General features: G+C 54.7%; 1 protein-coding gene across 1 annotated transcript in view; it reads left to right on the top strand.

Moving 5' to 3' along the window:
• The first annotated feature begins 1,242 nt into the window (after window positions 1-1,242).
• The window catches only part of LOC115382476 (multiple C2 and transmembrane domain-containing protein 1-like), a 25,166-nt gene continuing 13,908 nt past the window's right edge, over window positions 1,243-12,500 (top strand). Inside the window, 3 exon segments of the mRNA XM_030084214.1 lie at window positions 1,243-1,794; window positions 10,502-10,601; window positions 10,687-10,829. Coding sequence (XP_029940074.1) covers window positions 1,243-1,794; window positions 10,502-10,601; window positions 10,687-10,829 — 795 coding nt within the window.

Raw genomic sequence — 12,500 nt, 5'->3', positions numbered from 1 at the left:
CTGCGCCGCCGTTCTCACAGTCACCAGAAACACACACACACACACACACACACACTGCAGAGAACTCACCATCCCAACATGTAACTCTGAGCGCCGTTGTCATGGAGACGCTCCAGACTGACGGTTGAGTTTTCAGGCCCAAACGCTGCAGAAGTTCAGTCAGTTCAGAACTGGAAAAACATCAGAGACCAAACAGTCGCTTGTTTTTCTAAATCAGATCAGTAAAAAACAAAACAAAAACGTGACGGTGACGAGAATTCAAAATAAAAACTTGTTTTCACCTCAGTGATCTGGTTAAATTAGATTAACATGGACGGATCAAAGTCTGCAGGCAGTGATCCACTGGATCCAACTGGATCCAACTGTTTGATTTCTGGGGGAAAAGTTTTTATTCAACAGAAGAAAAATTTGTTTCAAAATGTTAAATTAAAAGAAAACGTCACTTTGGTTTCATGTCAGCTGCGCGTGCATGTGTGTGTGTGTGTGTGTGTCTGTGTGTGTGTCTGTGTGTGTGTGTGTGTGTGTGTGTGTGTGTGTGTGCGCGCGTGTGCGTGTGTGTTTGCGTGTGTGTGCGGGTTTTTGTAAAAATGTCCCCACAACACAGGAAAACCCGGCACAATGTCATTTGTGGGGACATTTCTTGGGTCCTAATGAGGGAAACAGTGTTTTCTTGACCATGTTGTTGCTGCTGAAAAAAGTAAAAGTGCAAAAACATTTCTTTAGGGCTACGCTGTGTTTTGGTCTGGGTTAGGGTCAGGGTAAGGGTCAGGGTTAGGAGTTAGACATGAATGGGAGTCAATGGAAGGTCCCCACATGAGTGGGAAACCCAACGTGTGTGTGTGTGTGTGTGTGTGTGTGTGTGTGTGTGTGTCACTGACTGGACTTTTCGCTCAATAATGTAAATAACGTCATTTCTTTGCCTGCTGGAGGTTTTTAATAAGTTCAGGCTCAATAAACAATAAAATCACCTTCAGAATAAAATGAATGAAATAAAAACATCGGTGTTCAGAAGCTGCTCCAGGTGTTCGCCTCAATAAAGTCTCTTTCAGTAAACAGAAGTCTGTTTTTTTATTGGGTTCTTTTGTATGTTTGTTTTCATTTGGGGGGGTCATGGTGGCGCTGGGCCCTGGAGCTGCCCTGCCCGGCCCTGCGCGCCTGTTGCCCCCTCCTCCTCCCGGACTGGGGCAGTAAATAGCCCCTCCCGGCTGAAGGGGCAGGACGGAGCTCGGAGCTCCTGCCGGGATGGAGCGCTCAGAGGACGGCGGCTCGTCCGCGCAGAGCCCGCTGTGGAGGCAGCTCCAGGCCCGGGCCAAGCCGCTGCTCAGCCCGCGGCCGGGAGCGCGGGAGCCGGGCGAGCGCAGGGAGCGCGGCGGCATGTGGGGGTTCCGGAGGAGGAGGCGCCGGGAGCCCTCCGCCCTGGACCGGGTCCTGTCCTCCTCCCAGCCCGACCTGCTCTTCTCCGCTCCGCGGGACGCGGAGGCGGAGGAGGCGGGGAAGGAGGCGGCGGCGGCCGGCTCCCGGGGCTGCGGAGCCCCCGTCCCCGCCCGGGACCAGCAGCGGACCTCCGGCAGACTCGGGACCTCCAGCCCGGACAAGCCCACGGTGGCGGCGCTGCTGCAGTCCCACCACAAGAGCTCCTCCCTGGGCTCCGCCTGCCTGGAGCGGCTGCTGGAGCCTCCGGGAGCCTCCGGCTGGAGCAGCGGCTCCTCCGGCAGGGGCGACGCGGCGGCGGGAGGAGCCGCGGGAGGCGGGGAGCCCCAGCGGGAGCCCCAGCGGGAGCCCCGGCCGGACCAGGTGAGGTCTCCTCCCTCAGACTTCTTCACGCTGAAAAGAGACAAAAACCCTGAAACGTGGATCCAGGTTTCCTGACTCCACGTTGCTGCTGCTGCCTCACACTCCGCCAGCAGGGGGCGCCACCGCCAACAGCCGCTCCGATATTTTTACGTTTTCTTCTGTTTCTGAGAAGTGATGAAAACGTCCCCCTGCAGAGTCCGGCTCGAGTCTGGCTTTAGCCTGAGTTTAGTCTTAGTTTAGTCTGAGTTTAGTCTGAGTTTAGTCCGGCTTTAGTCGGGCTTCAGTCTGGGTTTAGTCTGGGTTTAGTCTGGGTCTAGTCTGGCTTTAGTCTGGCTTTATTCTGGCTTTTTTCTGGGTTTAGACTGGCTTTATTCTGGGTTTAGACTGGGTTTAGACTGGGTTTAGACTGGGTTTAGTCTGGGTCTAGACTGGCTTTATTCTGGGTTTAGTCTGGGTTTAGACTGGCTTTCTGGAGGATGAAAACATTTTAACTCTACGGTTCAATTCCCACCACTTCCTCTTTACTCTGACAGCGTTGGGACACTTCCTCTGTGGAGGCCTCTCAGGTTGCAGGTTCCATTCCTCTTCTTCCTCAGCTCAGAAGCACGCGGGCAGCCTTTGTTATGCCACCCGTCTGTTTCTGATCACCATGAGGCTCCTCGGAGGCTGGCATGATGGGAATGTGGAGCCAGAAATGAAAAAAAGACAGTGAGGGGGCGGGGCCGGAAAGCGACAAGGGGCGGGGCCGGAGAGCGACAAGGGGCGGGGCCGGAGAGCGACAAGGGGCGGGGCCGGAGAGCAACAAGGGGCGGGGCCGGAGAGCGACAAGGGGCGGGGCCGGAGAGTGGCAAAGGGCGGGGCCGGAGAGCGACAAGGGGCGGGGCCAGAGAGCGACAAGGGGGCGGAGAAGGGCAAGGGGCGGGGCCGGAGAGCGACAAGGGGCGGGGCCAGAGAGCGACAAGGGGGCGGAGAAGGGCAAGGGGCGGGGCCGGAGAGCGGCAAGGGGGCGGGGCCATTGAGCGACAAGGAGGCGGGGCCATAGAGCGACAGGGGGCGGGGCTGACAGAGCCCAGGACTGTGTCGTTCTGCTGTGAACTGCTTCATGGTGTTTCTGATCGTTTACTCGTCAATAATAACGTTTACAGTATTTATGCATTTGACCAGAATCCCAGCAACACCGGGAACGTCCGCCGCCCCGCCGGCCCGTCGCCCCGCCCGCCGCCCCGCCCGCCGCCCCGCCCGCCGCCCCGCCGTGCCGCAGCCAGCAGTGTCTTGGCTCTCTTCGGTTTGTGGAGGGAAGCGCCGCCGGGCCGCCGCTCAGCGCTGACAGCAGCCACTAGCAGCGCTCTGTCGCTAACGGTGCCCCCCCCCCCCGGGTCGTGGTATATTTTCAGATGGACCATCTGATCTCTCTTCTGGACGATGAAATACAATGAAAAAAACACTCTGAGCTGCAGGAACTCAGCTGATCAGTTTTATTGATGTTTCATTTTGAATTGGAGTCTATGGAGTCTCAGCCTTTCTGGAGCCCCCCCTGGTGGACACTGTGATAATGACAGTTTTTGACACTTCCGGGTCGGCTTCATGTTTTCAGTCACATGTTCCGTCCACCGTTTTTTCACAGTCTATGCTCAGAAGTCATTCAGCAAATCGCGAGTCACAGAGAGGAGGAAGTGGAGGAAGTGGAGGAGGAGGAGGAAGGAAAAGCCTCATCAAGATGAGAATCTTCACTGCAGAAAAACCACAGTGTGAAGCTGCAGCGGCAGCGCCTCGGGGGGGGGGGGGTGCGGTCTGCCCATCTGAGGCCTTCTACAGGTTCTCGGTTCATGTCAGGTTCTTTATGGGTTCTTGTCAGGTTCTTTATGGGTTCTGTACGGCAGTGGTCCTCAGGCCTTCAGAACCTTCAGATCCTTTAGTCGTGTATCGACGCTTCAGTTCAGGAAGTCCTGGTGGAAGAGAAGCGTTTTTCAGAATAAAAGTCAATGCAGGCACAGAAATGGAAATGTGGACTTTCAAAATAAAACTTTTTGTCGTCTCTTTGCGGCTCAGAACCAAAAGACCCGGGACTGGTACTGGTCTGCGACCCGGCGGGTTATCGAGCTCCGTCACTTTTCTAAAGGCTCTGAACTCTGATTGGTTCCACCCGAAGGTTCCGGTTCCTCGTCGCTGTGAGATGCGAGACGAGACCCGGATCTGCAGAACCAGGGTTCTGTTGAGGAACCAGGGAGAGACTCGGGATTAGCATTTAGAGGAAGCTGAAGCTTTTATTTGCTCACTTCCTGTTTCCTGGAGGAGAACCGGTCGAACGGGACGGTTCGGTTCCACCATCATGACGGAGAACTTGGTGGAGGACCTGGTGGAGAACCCCGGCGTTCCCCGTCTTCACACGGCGGCGGTGCTCAAAGAACCGAGAACAGAACCTCTAGAAAACGCTCCAGCCCTGTCGCCATGGAAACGGCGAAAACACAACTGTTCTGAGTTCAGTTCCACCAGTCTGGTTCTGCAGGGTTCTCCTCTGGTTCTGGTTCTGCAGGGTTCTCCTCTGGTTCTGGTTCTGGTTCTGCAGGGTTCTCCTCTGGTTCTGGTTCTGCAGGGTTCTCCTCTGGTTCTGGTTCTGCAGGGTTCTCCCCTGGTTCTGGTTCTGCAGGGTTCTCCTCTGGTTCTGGTTCTGGTTCTGCAGGTTCTCTTTCTTCATCGGACTCTGGTGGTTTGAACTCAGTCGTGTCTCCTCCTCTTCTTCTTTAACCTTTGACCTTTCCGTCAGTCAGGATTAAATCAAGGAGGATTATGGAGAACCAGGCTCCGCCCCCCCCCCCCCCCCCCCCCCCCCACTGCTCCACCTTCACTCAGCTCCTCCTCGCCACTCATCCTCCGCTTTACGAGCTGCAACCTCAGAGCGACGGCAGCCTCCCCGACCTCCACGCCTCCACCCCCCTCTGGACTCCTCTGGACTCCTCCACCCCCCTCTGGACCCCTCTGGACTCCTCTGGACTCCTCTGGACTCCTCCACCCCCCTCTGGACTCCTCTGGACTCCTCTGGACTCCTCCACCCCCCTCTGGACCCCTCTGGACTCCTCCGGACTCCTCTGGACTCCTCTGGACTCCTCCACCCCCCTCTGGACCCCTCTGGACTCCTCCACCCCCCTCTGGACTCCTCTGGACTCCTCTGGACTCCTCCACCCCCCTCTGAACTCCTCCACCCCCCTCTGGACCCCTCTGGACTCCTCCACCCCCCTCTGGACCCCTCTGGACCCCTCTGGTCTCCTCCACCCCCCTCTGGACCCCTCTGGACTCCTCCACCCCCCTCTGGACTCCTCCACCCCCCTCTGGACCCCTCTGGACTCCTCCACCCTGGTCCTCCGCCCGCCCGGCCCTGGATCTGCTGCTGGGCGAGGCTCCGGGGGCAGAGTCCCGTCGAGCCATCCGTCACTTCCTCCGCCGAGCCTCCAGCGATGAGTCCTGCTCCGTCAGCTCCACCTGCGGGCGGCTGCTGGCGGTGAGCTCCACCCCCTGCCCCGCCTGCTGCTCTGGTTGAGTCCATCAGGTTCTCATGAGTTCAGTCACACGGTGTGATGACAGGTCAGGTCAGGTCAGGTCAGGTCTGTTAGGGGTGGAGGTCGTGGTGATCGGGTGGAGGTGGGAGGAGCCTATCAGATCAGGGATCCTCTGTGATCCTCTGTGATCAGAGACCCAGAAGGGATCCCGGCGTCTGATTGGTCCAGAGGCGGTTCAGGGTTTGGAGACCAGGTCTGGTCTCCCGGCAACGGAGCGATCAAAAAAATCTGTTTCTGTTCATTCAGACTGACGAGGACGGAGCGTTTCCATGGAGACGCAGTGTTGTCTGAGTGTTGTCATCCCCGTTTCCATGGAGACAGAGTTGGAGTGTTTTCAAAAGTTGCCCTGCCAGTGGCTCTGAGCTCCGTTGCCATGGGAACGGATCTCTTGAGAACCTTGTTCTCCTGGAAGTGGATCATGGGTTCTGCTCCAGAGCTGGTCGGTTCCACGTCACTCCAATCCTGAGACGTGTTGCTGTTTCCGCCTGTTGCCCGTCAGTCGGACTGACTGTCGTTGCTTTGTGGACTTCAGAGACTCCAGAGTCCAGACCCACCGGGATCCGTTTACAAGAGACGGACAGGAAATGAGTTCTGATCCCTGACTGCAGACACCTGGACCTGGGACCAGGACCTGGGACTGGACCCCAGACTGGACCAGAGCCGCTCTGGCTGAATGGTCTAAAGTAGGAGCGTTTGACAGGAAGTGGAGGTGGAGGCTGCTCTCAGCCGGGTGGAGTTTAGCTCTCTGCCGTTAATCCTCCTGAACAGCCGGTGAGCCTGCTGACCGGGCTCAGGACCGGGTTACCTCAGGTCAACTCCGTGTCACGCTGGATTCAGTCTAGTCCTGGACTGGTTTTGAGTCTAGTCCTGGACTGGTTTCAGACTAGTTCAGTACCTGGACCTGAATCCAGTCCACCTGGACCCGTCCCCTGAGGATCCTGGAGCACTTTGCTGAGTCATCAGTCGGGATGTTTGATACCGAGTACAGTACTCCGTCTCAGTACTCGGATACCGATATTCACACCGATACTTTTGATCCATAAAATTTCAAATCATGCAGAATGATCAGTTTTGAAAAATGGCTTTTCTTTCTAAACCAGGCAGCGCCGGCGCGACGCTTCAGTCCAGAACGTCAGTCTGAGTGTCAGATCTGCGCCCAGCGGCGGCTTTACGAGGAACAGCTGTCCAGCTGCTCGCCTGTCAGCCAATCACACGGCAGCAGCTCAGTGCTCCACACTGACACAACTTCCTGGTATCAGCGGTTCAGGCTGCTGCCGGTGTAATGTGTGTGTGTGTGTGTGTGTGTGTGTGTGTGTGAGAGAGAGTTTTACACTTTTTAAATGAAACTAAGTGCAAGAAAAAACCGTTTCTCTGAGTTTTAGAGTTTTTTGTGAGTTTTTAGTGTGAGATGTAAACAAACAACTCTGAGTTAAAAACTCTTTAAATAAACTTATTTTAACGTTTTTAAATGAACTGAAGATAAAACGAGATGAAACAGTTTCTCTGAGTTTTACACTCTACCTGAACTGAAGCGTCCCGGCCAGCAGGGCGCGCTGCGCCGGGGGTTCTCCTGCCTCGAGCATCGGCAGCCTTCAGAAGTACTGGATACTTTGAAATAAGGCCAGATACCGATTCCTGGTATCGGTACTCGCCCGGTCCTGGTATATAGAACCAGGCAGGAACGAGCTGAAATCACCAGCCTGATACATTCTGAGGGTTCTGAGGGTTCTGAGGGTTCTGCGGTTCTGAGGGTTCTGAGGGTTCTGAGGGTTCTGAGGGTTCTGCGGTTCTGAGGGTTCTGAGGGTTCTGAAACAGGGAGACCTCAGCAGAACGCCGCTTCTCCTGTTCTGCTCTTGTGGAGCAGTGTGAGAACAACTCGCTCATCCATTGTTTTCTTGTCATGGTTGGTGTTAGCATAGCGTAGCGTAGTCTTCCTTAGCTTAGCTTAGCTTAGCGTAGAGTGAGAGCAGGAGTGACCTGCAGCTCAGAGGTTAAAGGTCAGCCTTCATTTGGTCTTTGTGGAGTAAAACCAGCAGTGAGTCACTGTGATGTGAAGAGATGAGCGGCTGCTAGTTTCAGGTTAGCTAACTGGTTAGCGCTCTGAAGCTCGGGTTAGCTAACCCGCCACCAGATGGGTTGGTTAGCGCTCTGAAGGTCAGGTTAGCTAACCCGCCACCAGATGGGTTGGTTAGCGCTCTGAAGGTCAGGTTAGCTAACCTGCCACCAGACGGGTTGGTTAGCGCTCTGAAGCTCTGAAGCTCGGGTTAGGTAACCGGCCACCAGACGGGTTGGTTAGCGCTCTGAAGGTCAGGTTAGCTAACCCGCCACCAGATGGGTTGGTTAGCGCTCTGAAGCTCGGGTTAGCTAACCCACCAACAGACGGGTTGGTTAGCGCTCTGAAGCTCTGAAGCTCGGGTTAGGTAACCGGCCACCAGACGGGTTGGTTAGCGCTCTGAAGCTCGGGTTAGCTAACCGGCCACCAGAAGAGTTGGTTAGCGCTCTGAAGCTTGGGTTAGCTAACCCGCCAACAGACGGGTTGGTTAGCGCTCTGAAGCTCTGAAGCTCGGGTTAGGTAACCGGCCACCAGACGGGTTGGTTAGCGCTCTGAAGCTCGGGTTAGCTAACCCGCCAACAGACGGGTTGGTTAGCGCTCTGAAGCTCTGAAGCTCGGGTTAGCTAACCGGCCACCAGACGGGTTGGTTAGCGCTCTGAAGCTCGGGTTAGCTAACCGGCCACCAGAAGAGTTGGTTAGCGCTCCGAAGCTCGGGTTAGCTAACCCACCAACAGACGGGTTGGTTAGCGCTCTGAAGCTCTGAAGCTCGGGTTAGGTAACCGGCCACCAGACGGGTTGGTTAGCGCTCTGAAGCTCGGGTTAGCTAACCGGCCACCAGAAGAGTTGGTTAGCGCTCCGAAGCTCGGGTTAGCTAACCCGCCAACAGACGGGTTGGTTAGCGCTCTGAAGCTCTGAAGCTCGGGTTAGCTAACCGGCCACCAGACGGGTTGGTTAGCGCTCTGAAGCTCGGGTTAGCTAAACCGCCACCAGACGGGTTGGTTAGCGCTCTGAAGCTCGGGTTAGCTAACCCACCAACAGACGGGTTGGTTAGCGCTCTGAAGCTCTGAAGCTCGGGTTAGGTAACCGGCCACCAGACGGGTTGGTTAGCGCTCTGAAGCTCGGGTTAGCTAACCCGCCAACAGACGGGTTGGTTAGCGCTCTGAAGCTCGGGTTAGCTAACCCGCCACCAGACGGGTTGGTTAGCGCTCTGAAGCTCTGAAGCTTGGGTTAGCTAAACCGCCACCAGACGGGTTGGTTAGCGCTCTGAAGCTCTGAAGCTCGGGTTAGCAAAACTGCCACCATACGGGTTGGTTAGCGCTCTGAAGCTCGGGTTAGCTAACCCGCCAACAGACGGGTTGGTTAGCGCTCTGAAGCTCTGAAGCTCGGGTTAGGTAACCGGCCACCAGACGGGTTGGTTAGCGCTCTGAAGCTCGGGTTAGCTAACCCGCCAACAGACGGGTTGGTTAGCGCTCTGAAGCTCTGAAGCTCGGGTTAGCTAACCGGCCACCAGACGGGTTGGTTAGCGCTCTGAAGCTCGGGTTAGCTAAACCGCCACCAGACGGGTTGGTTAGCGCTCTGAAGCTCGGGTTAGCTAACCCGCCAACAGACGGGTTGGTTAGCGCTCTGAAGCTCGGGTTAGCTAACCCGCCACCAGACGGGTTGGTTAGCGCTCTGAAGCTCTGAAGCTTGGGTTAGCTAAACCGCCACCAGACGGGTTGGTTAGCGCTCTGAAGCTCTGAAGCTCGGGTTAGCTAAACCGCCACCAGACGGGTTGGTTAGCGCTCTGAAGCTCTGAAGCTTGGGTTAGCTAAACCGCCACCAGACGGGTTGGTTAGCGCTCTGAAGCTCTGAAGCTCGGGTTAGCTAAACCGCCACCAGACGGGTTGGTTAGCGCTCTGAAGCTCTGAAGCTCGGGTTAGCTAACCTGAATTCTGACATTTGTTAATCTGCTGTTTTTGTAGAGTCACAATTTGTGTGTCTTCATGTTTGTTTAATTGTTTGTTTAACACACACACACACACACACGTCTGGAGGTGCAGAGTGTGTGAAGTGGCTGCTAATGCATCATAATGGAGAACAATCTGATAGACACGGAAATAAGAGACATAAGTGTGATTGTGTGTGTGTGTGTGTGTGTGTGTGTGTGTGTGTGTGTGTGTGGTTGGCAGGAAGCTCCTCTGGTGTAATTTCCTCTCACTCTTCACTCGTCCGCCAGATGTTTGAAGATGTTTCACTTTGAGCCTTTGAGCCAGAGGCTCAGTGAGACGTGAGTGTGTGTGTGTGTGTGTCACAGAGATGCAGGTGAGTTTTCCTCAGTGTTGTGCAGTGCCAGGAGGTGGTGTGTGTTCATGCTGTGTGTGTGTGTGTGTGTTCATGGTAGTGGTGTGGGTGTGTGTGTGTGTGTTCATGGTAGTGGTGTGCGTGTGTGTGTGTGTGTGTGTGTTCATGGCAGTGGTGTGTGTTGCCTGGTATCTGGCGATGCGATTCGATGCGATCCTGGTCTCGGTGTGTGAGGATTACTGCGATAACAAACTGGCACCGCTTCACCAGAAAACTTGTGTGGAACGAAATGCAGCAGCAGCAGCTGTTCAACAGCAAACCAGAGACAGGCGGTTTGGTTTGAACAGTAGATCAGGCTGAATGAGCCTTCAGGCCGCTGTGTGCCTCAGCAGCAGGCGCTGGGCTGGAGCCCCGTCCCGCTGCATTGGCTTGGAGAGTTGGTTTCCCTGTACCGCCACGCCGCTGGTTGCTGGCGTTTCCGCTGCGCTTGACTTTTGCGAACGGCGTGGCTCTGACGAGACTGTGGTGTGAAGGAAATACCACCAGACTGCAGTGTAGGGACTGGTGGCTCTGCAAAACTCCTGGTGTGGTGCGCTGCCAACTAGTGGCCAGGAGTCAAACTGCAGCACACAGAAAGACGCTGCAGTGTTCACCCGAAAAACAGAATCAAAACCCGACATGGACGAATCCTGAATGGATACGAGAATCTTGTGACGTATCGCGATATATCGTCGAATCATGGTGTGTGTGTGTGTGTGTGTGTGTGTGTGTGTGTGTGTGTGTGTGTGTGTGTGTGTGTGTGTGTGTGTGTGTGGACAGGGTGTGGTTCCGCCGGGTTCTGCTCTTCCCTCTTCTGGACTCTACAAACTGGATCTGGAGCTGAAGAGAGGAACCAACCTGGCAGCGAGAGACCGAGGAGGTGAGACGGACAGACCTGTCTCTGTGTCTGTAGTGTCTCTGTCCTCACTAACCCCCCCGTCCCCCCCGTCCCCCCGTCCCCCCAGGGACCAGCGATCCCTACGTGAAGTTCAAGCTGGGCCGTAAAGAAGTCTTCAGAAGTAAAATCATCCACAAGAACCTGAATCCAGTCTGGGAGGAGAAGACCACTGTGGTCCTGGACAGTCTGAGAGAGCCGCTGTATGTCAAGGTAACACACACACACACACACACACACACACACACACACACACACACACACACACACACACACACACACACACACACACACACACACACCCGCTCTAACATTTATTGTGTTTGCTAGTAGTGCTACTTTGCTAGAGTTACAATCTGTTGAAACGTTTGTTCCTGTAGATTCTTCCAGAATGTTTAAAAGCTCAGAAATGACGGATCAGATGGATCCCGATCAATAATGATCCAGTTGTTTAGAAAGGGATCGATAAACGGAGTCACCGCTGGACTGTTACATCCAGCTGTTTCCAGCTGCTGGTTCTGCAGGCGGCCAGACTTTTCCTGTCTGATACACCTTTCATATTGATGCACCGATTCCACAGATCCCTGTGGATCACCTCAGATCTCCAGGATCAAGTCAGATCCCCAGGATCACAGCGGATCCTTGAGGATCACATCAGAAACTCAGGATCACCTCACAGCCCTGGAACCAAATCAGATCACTGGATCACTGTGGATCACTTCAGATCCCCAGGATCACCACATATCACCGTAGATCACTTTAGATCCCCAGGATCACTATAGAAGGTGATCCACATGATCACCTCATAGCCCCAGAACAGAATCAGATCACTGAATCACCGTGGATCACTTCATACCCCCAGGATCACAATGGATCACAGTGGATCACTTCATATGCCAGGATCCATGTTGATTACTTCAGATCCACATGATCATGGCATATCCCAGTGGATCATTTCAGATCCCCTGGATCAAACTGGCTCTCCATGGATCACTTCGGATCCCTTGGATCACTGCAGATCATTGTGGATCACATCTGATCCTCTACATCAAATGAAATCGCTGCAGATCACTGTGGATCACCTCGGATCATTGCAGATCACCTGAGCGGATCCCGGCTCACAGTGAATGGAGACGGCAGACTGATGCAGTGAAACAGTTCAGAATCGACGGGAACCGTCTGAAGCTCTCCCAGGAATGGATTCAATGATTTGAAAGAAGGTCAAAGGTCATGTTGAATGTTGTTTTGTGGAGCGGCAGGTCAGAGTCTCAGATCAACCTGCAGAACCTTCAGAACCTGCAGAACCTGCAGCTCCTTCACGGTGAGGTTCTGCTCAGAACGGTGGGAATGCAGGACGGGTCCTGGGGGACGGGTGTGTCGGTTCCGTCTCCTGCCGTCCTGAGTGGTCCTGGTCCTGAGGGACGGGTGTGTCGGTTCCGTCTCACGCCATCCTGCGGCGGTCTGAAAACAAGGAAGCGTTCCTGGCATCGTGCCAGTTTCACAGTGAATTTATGACTCAACAACTTCCCCTCCAGCTCCTCTCCACTTCAACGTTCCTCTGGTTCCTCCTCTGGTTCCTCCTCGGTGTCGCTCAGGGAACAGTGAAGGTTCTGATGGAGGAAGAACGTCTTCCAGGGTTCCGTCCAGGAACTGTCCTCCTCTGGACCACAGTGGAAACGATCCAGCTGCCGTTTGCTCCGGCGCTCCGGTCGTCACGGAAACAGATCTGAAGTTCAGCGTCGCTCAGATTCACCACTGACCAGATGAAATCCCCAGAAGTCCTAGAACGTTCCCCAAAGTGAAATCATGCAAATAAAGGGAATAAATTAAAAAAAAAAAGCAATGAAAAGGAAATTTAAAAAGAAACAAACACATAATCATAAA

Source organism: Salarias fasciatus (assembly GCF_902148845.1).
Source record: "Salarias fasciatus chromosome 7 unlocalized genomic scaffold, fSalaFa1.1 super_scaffold_4, whole genome shotgun sequence".
NCBI lineage: Eukaryota > Metazoa > Chordata > Actinopteri > Blenniiformes > Blenniidae > Salarias > Salarias fasciatus.
The sequence above is the reverse complement of the archived record's forward strand: the minus strand, read 5'-3'. Positions and strand labels throughout refer to the sequence as shown.